At 46.2% G+C, this 7,960-nt stretch overlaps 1 protein-coding gene and 1 non-coding gene across 2 annotated transcripts; both read right to left on the reverse strand.

Moving 5' to 3' along the window:
* Positions 1-4,646: 4,646 nt before the first annotated feature.
* On the reverse strand, positions 4,647-6,604 carry LOC127343498 (large ribosomal subunit protein eL42z/eL42y). Its single transcript, XM_051369627.2, has 4 exons — positions 6,450-6,604; positions 5,238-5,417; positions 4,986-5,060; positions 4,647-4,902 (listed from the first exon to the last, which is right to left on the reverse strand). Exons 1-4 carry the CDS (start codon positions 6,450-6,452, stop codon positions 4,843-4,845), a joined length of 318 nt encoding a protein of 105 aa, XP_051225587.1. The 5' UTR covers positions 6,453-6,604; the 3' UTR covers positions 4,647-4,842.
* On the reverse strand, positions 5,573-5,644 carry LOC127346272 (small nucleolar RNA R66). The gene has a single exon (XR_007879440.1). It is a non-coding gene; the product is annotated as a small nucleolar RNA R66 (small nucleolar RNA).
* Positions 6,605-7,960: the final 1,356 nt, after the last annotated feature.

The raw sequence follows: 7,960 nt of genomic DNA on the forward strand, positions 1-7,960 counted from the left end.
ACCATGTTTGTGCCAGCCGATGCCTTATCATCGGCTTTCTTTGGTTTGGGGCGCCATTCTTTCTTCTGTGGACGACCCTCCTCGTCCAAAGTTTGCTGAATTTTCGCGGCCAGATCGGGCCACGCCTTCCTCAACGTGTGCAGGTATAACCTCTCGGCTTCCTCCAGGCTACGTAGCCGCTGAACCCTGCGCTTTTGAGAGTGACTGAGTCCATCAGGGAACCACCTTGGTCGGTGGTATCTATCTCCTTCTTCATCTTCTAATTCCTCGAGATCTTCCACCCGAGAGGACTCAGCTTGCTTGTTCCGAGATGGGAGGGGCCCTAGACGCTTGAACACTGACACGTCTCCTGCGTCCTTCTTCCTCTGTCTACATTCTGGGCAGCTGTCGATTGTAGGCAATCGGCTCATTCCCGAGTCCCAGCAATGTTTAAAGAAAGGACAATCCTAGTGTCGGTCCATGTCTTCGCGCTCCCTTGACCTTCCCTTAGTGCGGCGCTCATATCCTTCATCGTCTCTATCATACCGACGATACTTTCTGTCGTTTTCATCGTACCGTCAGCGTCGGTCGTACTGAAGCTCATACTTGTTAAGGAGATGATCGGAGAGTGGTCGTTGGTACCGCACGCTTCTCACTTGTTCCTCGGTGACGTACCGTCTGTCATCATATCGGGGCCGGTCACGTGGACCGGCCTCCTCCTTTTCCTTACCACGAGAACGACTGCTCTCTTCTTTGTCCTTGCCAGGGTGGTATACAGGCCCTGCCATGTTAATACTGAACGAGAAATATGGCTGGCGTCTCACGGGGTGATTGCATTCCACCATGTTAACAGCAGGAAACGGTTGCGTGTCCACTTTCATGGCATACTGGCTGAAAATCAGACGGCCTTGTTCTATCGCCATTTGGATCTGCTGACGCAACACTTTGCAGTCGCTGGTGGTATGGGTGAACGAGTGGTGCCACTTACAGTATGGCCTTCCGTTCATCTCTTGGGCCGTAGGGATTCTATGGCCTTCGGGTAACTTCAGCTGCTTCTCCTTAAGCAAAAGATCGAAAATCTATTCAGCTTTGCTCACGTCGAAGTCAAACCCTTTTGCAGGACCTTGTGGTTTAACCCATTTGCAGGACACGGGGTTTGCCCCCCGAGCCCATTCAGCCACGGCTACTTCCTGGTCTCCTGCAGAGTCTTCATCCTCTTCTGCCTCAACCAGGCTTACCGGGCGTTTGAACTTGTCCTGGTACAATTCTGGGTGGCGCTGTTCATACAATGATAGTTTCTGAACCATATGCGCCAGTGAAGTGTACTCCGCTTGGGAAGCCATGTCCTTGATCGGCGACGCGAGACCCAACACTGCCAGATCAACTGCTTCTTTCTCATTCAAACGAGCCAAATAACATCGGTTCCTTACAGTCCTGAAGCGCTGAATGTATTCTGACACCGTCTCTCCACGCCTCTGTCGTACTTGTGCCAGATCGGCAATGCCAGCCTCGGAAGCCTCTGAGTGATATTGCATGTGGAACTGCTCTTCCATCTGCTTCCACGTCCGGATTGAATCTGGTGGCAGCGAGGTGTACCACCCAAAAGCCGATCCTGTGAGAGACTGCGCAAAAAACCTTACGCGTAGCTGGTCTGATGCTGAGATCATGCCCAACTGTGCCAAATATCGGCTCACATGCTCAATCGAACTAGAGCCTTCTGAGCCACTAAACTTTGAGAACTCAGGGAGCCGATACTTGGGCGGCAGTGGAATCAAATCGTACTCATTGGGGTACGGCTTAGAATAGCCGATTGCCCTCCTTTTCGGCACCATGCCGAACTGATCTCTCAAGATTGCACTGATTTGGTCCACTGTAGAAGCTGCAGGGGCTGAACTTTGCTGATTCGTTGCGGTGGCATATTTAGTCAGCCACGCCTGTTTATCGGCGTCTACTCCAGAAATTCCTCTTGTGGCTCCAGAAACTCCTCCTGCTGTAATCTGGTTCGTGCGCGCCAAGTTATTGCAGTCTGGCACATACATGCACGTGTATCCATGCGGGATTTCCTTAGGCGGTTCCAGCATGAACTGGTAATCAGCAGGATCGCCTCCAATCTTGTAGACGACGAACGCCGGTGAACCCGGCGGTTCTGGAGCTGCTAGCGAGAACGGCAGCTGCGGTCTGGTGTGGAAAGGTATCTCTCCTTGGTGAGTCCCTAGTGTAGGTCCTGACGGAGAGTACTGATGCTTCATGATTTCCTGGACCACGCGAAGCGCAACGCGCTCGAAAGCGTTCACCAGGCTCTCGGAATGACGGTGTAGCGAATGAGCTACCATGTAATTAACTTCCTGGCGTAGAGCTCTGGTGCGTTCTTCTGAAGCGGTAGATAGATCCACCCCATCGAGAGCGCCTTCAGCTGAGAACCCTTTCCACCTAACGCCACGTGTACGGGTTCTCTCGAAAGAGCCGATGAGGTCGGCTTCGAAGAGAGCTTTGAGCTCATCGTATTTCTTCTTGAGCTCTTCGGTCAGATCTTCGTACGTGACTGGGTCTTCCGCCATCTCTGATGCAGATGTCGATGCAGTTGATGTAGAAGAACGTCCCACCGGGCGTGCCAGAATGTGTTGCCTGCCAAAACCCACCGGCGAGCAGCGACGGGCAACACGGAGAGCCGGGAGGCTCCCAGGACTGCTGGTGGGCCCTGGTCCCTCGGGCGACGGCCCGCAATGCTCCGGCACGCACGTCCAAGCTGGTGCAAGGGCGTGCCACCTGACCTATACCTGGTCAGGAAGGTGATGGATTGCTTCGACTAGTTTCCTGCATGGCATACACGTAAATATTAAATACAAGCCTCGATCGGCTCTCAGGTTATCCTGTGAATCGGCTCAGGGAGCCGATCCACCCATGATTCGCATTGGATCTACGATAACATGGTGGTCCTGCTTGATCAATACTAAGCTAAAACGATCTACGACGATTTAGGGTTTTCACCACATAACCGGAACGTCCTAGCCTGGCAGATACGAAAGATGACAGAAAACCAACCCTAGAAAAGGCCTAAAAACCAACATGGAGTTGATCCTCGGAACATCCCTTCTAGGATCAGCAAACCGTACCTTACGCACTACTGGATCATTCAATCCGTTTGCAAGGCCTAACCATATGGATATCAAACTAATCCTTGAAGAACAAGGAACAACCGTAACAAATCGAATCTACTAAATAAAGACTAAGCAAGGTGCTGCCCTTACACCTAAGATGGGTGCAAGGGCAGCTAGATATCCAGGGGTAGCCTTACTAAGCAAATACATCAAGAGAGTACCGATGCTAACCCTAAAATATCTATGATAACGGTGCTGCTCGCCATCAAAAAGGCTTCAGTACGAGCAACACATGAACAACGAATAAACAAGATACTGCCTAGATCGCACAGCATAGCGCTTACCCGGAAGAAACCCTCGAAACAAGGGGTGGCGATGCGCCTAGATTGATTTGTTGTGAACGTGATCGTTCTCCTTTCTCAATAACCCTAGATACATATTTATAGTCCGTAGACTCTCTAACTTGGAAATAATCCCAACCGTGTACGAACTAAACTCTATCTTTTAATTCTAACCGACACGTAACCTACTATATTTTACAGATATACAGGCAATCTAGCCCAAACTCTTGCACGAGGCCGATTCATGAATATTTCCCGTGTATATTCTCCAAGCCCATCTCAATCACGGTCCACCTCCTGACTTGGTTAAAATCTGGTGATAACAGTTGGCCACTGGGCAGTGTGCACGCACTGACGCACCATAGTTGCATGTTTCTTGTCAAGAATGGTGGGGGCATGTCGTGCTTCAAGGCACCAGCATATTGGCCACTGACCGACTGATCGATAATAAGCTTTTTCCTAATACAATGAAGAAAATAACTTCTCTTGTTTTTTAGATGATCTATTCGCAAAGAGAAGGAAATTTCTTCTTTTTTATTTTTTTTCCTCCAACTCTTCATAATCCAGTTTGGCAAAGATAATGCTGACATCACACATACATGCCATTACTCGTATTGTAGTTGTACTTCGCAGCGCCAAATAAATAATCGGGAAGCATAGTACTCAGATACTCCCACACGCTAGCTCACAAAGCACGTGTATTTTTGAAGGCACACTAATTTGAAAAGTAGATGCACAATTGTATGTGAAGTACACAATAGTATGTGAAGTACACATACATACTATAGGTTGTAATTACAGCGTTGAAAAAGATTTGTCAATACACTAATATTCAAAAGCTCCACCCACAAGACCTAAAATTCGCACGGCTTCCTTGGGTCAAGGGCTCAAATTTGTTTCACTATATGTAAATTAGAATTCCAGTAAATCTTCTTGCAGAAAGATTCTCACAAGAGTTGAGAAGTCATTTAAAAATAAATCCTAATGGCCCGTTTACTGTCATGTCCTACAAATAATTTCGGCAGACAACTAAGTTAGATTCACATTCTCTTTAGGGTTGAGCACAAACCATTTGACAGTAAACAACCTACATAATGACGATTCACCAATCCTAACTACTAGAACAGTTATCAAGTTAACGTGTAACTCAACCGTATAGTGCAAGCAACCATGTCAACGAGCTACTAGCTAAGTAGGGGCACTGACATCAGGCATACACTACAGCAGCTTCAGATTATAACTGGTCATTATGCAGATTGAAAGAGGATTCAAGCTACAAAACTTCATTTAGCAAAAAGTCGGCCTTGCTTAAAACAGAACACTGGAGTTTGCATACATGACAAGGTCTGTTTCAATTCAACTCCTAACATCGAAATAGTAAGACATATTGTCGACCACCACAACTCCAGATAGGTGAAACCAATTTAGAAGAGAGATGTTCCCTTGCCCTTCTTGTCTCCACCGATCTCAAAGTGCTTGCACCTCTGCACAAAGGAATAAGAAAGACTGAGTAAGCACAACAGAGCACAAATATACATGTTTTGTTCGAGAGAGTAAATGAACAAACCTTGATGGCACGCTGGGAGTAGTGCTTGCAGCTCTGGCACTGCAGCTTCAGCACAATCTTCTTGGTGGTTTTTGCCTGAAGGAATTCACAGAATAAGAATCAGAAAACTGCCAATAACACAAAATAAGATGTATAAATTGAAGTGACGCCAAATGATAGATGACACTCACATTATATGCCAGTCAGACAAATCCTATCCTATAATTTTGTTTGGCAAATCAATAGAGAATCAGAAGAAATAAGCTGTAGTACCTTCTTGTGGAAAACAGGCTTGGTCTGACCACCATATCCTGACTGCTTCCTGTCATAGCGACGCTTTCCCTGGGCAGACAGGCTGTCCTTACCCTTCTTGTACTGAGTGACCTTGTGAAGGGTGTGCTTCCCACACTCCTTGTTCTTGCAGTAGGTCTTCCTGGTCTTCGGAACGTTCACCTATAAATCATTTGATAGATTAGACTCATACTAAACTTAGATTAAAGGAAATCAGGTACTAGGTCCAGATGACGTTGCAGTAGTAATAAAACACAACAAAGTAGGCAACTGTTACAAAACATAGAGCCAAATAATATGATGCAGACTCAAGAAGATTCCGCAGAAACATGCTAATAGTTGGCATCAAAAGGGTAATCAGGTCTCAAAGATTTCATGCTATCATAGGACCCCACAATTCTAATCACAAATACCAAGCAAGAAGAACTGAAATTGCAATACAAGTTACATAGTAAAGTGATAATCTCGCCATGAAAGAAGATCTGTCTTATATCATCCAAGATAAAAGTGAAAGATTGTAATAGATACAGAAATGGTAATCAGCTAAATGACTGCCTAAACTGCACATTATTGCAATACATAACTACATACAGCTAATTTCACCAAGTAAATCACTAGAAACTCCACAAGACTAGACCAAATTTAGCTGTGCAAAGCTTAACACCCATCAAACAGTTGAACAGTATAATAAAGAAGCTGAGAGTTTACTCTACCAAAATGCATCAAGACTACAATATCCTACGGCACACTCAGGATCCTCAGAATATCCAAGCACAACCCCTAGATACCGAAGGGCTTGAGAATCGATCGGTTCCCAACTAGGATACAGTAGAGCACAGGCTACCTTTGCCAAGTGATTTTACATTGCTAGCAACAAAACCTTATCAATACAATTTTTCTGTACCAGCGGCCTGGTTAGATACATGCGAGTATTCGACACACCACAATAAACCTACAGGTTCAAAGAAATTGAAGAACACATGGATAGGACCGACGCAAGGTCGACTCAGATCTACCACAAATGATCGAAAAGGAGGGGCCGAGGGAGCACATCATATCATCTAGTTGCGGCAAAATCCAACGATTTGGCACCTAGAAAGACTACGATCTCGCAGGAATACCGAATCGAATACTGAAACGAGTTCAAACCGCGCAGATCAACGAAATGTCGGAGAAGAATGGCCAGGAACGTACCATCTTGGCGTCGGCGAGCAGGAGGCGTCTGCTGCGGCGAGGACGGGGAGATGGCGGCGCGCGTGCTAGGAGCTCGGGCAGCGGAGCTGGAGGGACTTTATATAGCGGAGGCTAGGGTTTCGGCGCAATAAGGCTCAGGGCGACTGGGCTATTGCATATGGGCTGAATCCAGTGACCAGATAAATGGGCTTCACGTTCTACAGAGAACAGTGAGCTTTCTTCCGGAAATAAATATATGCCGCCCAAAGCGACACAATGCTCCCGCGCGGCCTGAAGGAACCCGCTAAAGAGCCGGCCCATTTGACGGTTTTTTTTCTTTTTCCAGTTTTTTTTCTTCATTTTTCTTTAGTGTTTCTTCCTTTTTCTTTTCCGTTTTCTTACTTTTTATTTTATTTTATGTTCTATGTTTATTTATTATTAAAAATATGATTTAAAATTATGTTTATATTTGAAAAATGGCTAGGTCTTTTTTAAAGAAATGGTTAGATTTGAAATTTGGAGACTTTTAACAAGTGTTCAGATATTGAAGTTGTGGATTTAAAAAAAAAACTTGCAAGTAGGAATCAACATTTTGAAATACATCAATATACGCACTCACTCAATTGTACATAGGTCTCTCGTGCAACGAGATATATGAGATCAGATCCATCCTTCTTTTGGGTTACCGGTGGAGGATGATGCACTTGAAACTATATGTGAAACTTAAGCCAGCTTTAGAAATTGAAATTGAACTTATGCTTATATGAAGTAACAAGTTAGAATGAAAACGAGAGAAGAAGAAACTGTGAGGCTTTTAGATGTTCTCCATTATACATATCTTTTTGGTCTCTTTCACGAAAAAATAGGTTTCAGATAATGCCTCTCGTGTATAAAACATGAAAGCTCGAACATACGTAGTACATCATTGTAAGATGATGTACTAACCTAATTGCAGTCCAAACAGCATTTCAAAATATATTGTTGACAAATGGAGATCTTGTTCTGTTGATTATAGCATTGTGCACTTTATCTAACCAGTCCTAAGGAAGTCGATTTCTTAAATAGCAACACATCATTCACGTACTAAATCATGTACATATAACACACATGTACTTTGTATATGGCATGCAGATATAACTAAATAAGAGTGTGATTTGAGTTAAACACAGAGGACTGGAAACCAAGCAGGCCATGGCCTCGAGCGCTCATGCGGGCGCTTGGGCGAACCCTAAGTCCACCCCCGCCTAGGCCCTCGCCCCTCCTTCCCCCGCTGCTGCCGCCGGCGGGAGTCGCCGGGCAAATCCTGGCCAGTGCTGGCGGTGGCGGACCTCCCTCTCCTCGCTCTCCTGGTCACATGCGCGGGCGGCGTGACCGGAGGAGGCATCTTCCGCGCGGATCTCGGCGCATCCAGGGTAGGCTGACCGGTGGCCGACGAGGTTCGTGCTCCTCGAGGCGGCATGGGGGAGCGATGTGGGCGTCGTCTCCGTGGGGGGCGGAGGTCGGCGGCTCCTGTGCTTCCCCGACGAGATCTG

This window comes from Lolium perenne, chromosome 3 (genome assembly GCF_019359855.2).
Source record: "Lolium perenne isolate Kyuss_39 chromosome 3, Kyuss_2.0, whole genome shotgun sequence".
Lineage (NCBI taxonomy): Eukaryota > Viridiplantae > Streptophyta > Magnoliopsida > Poales > Poaceae > Lolium > Lolium perenne.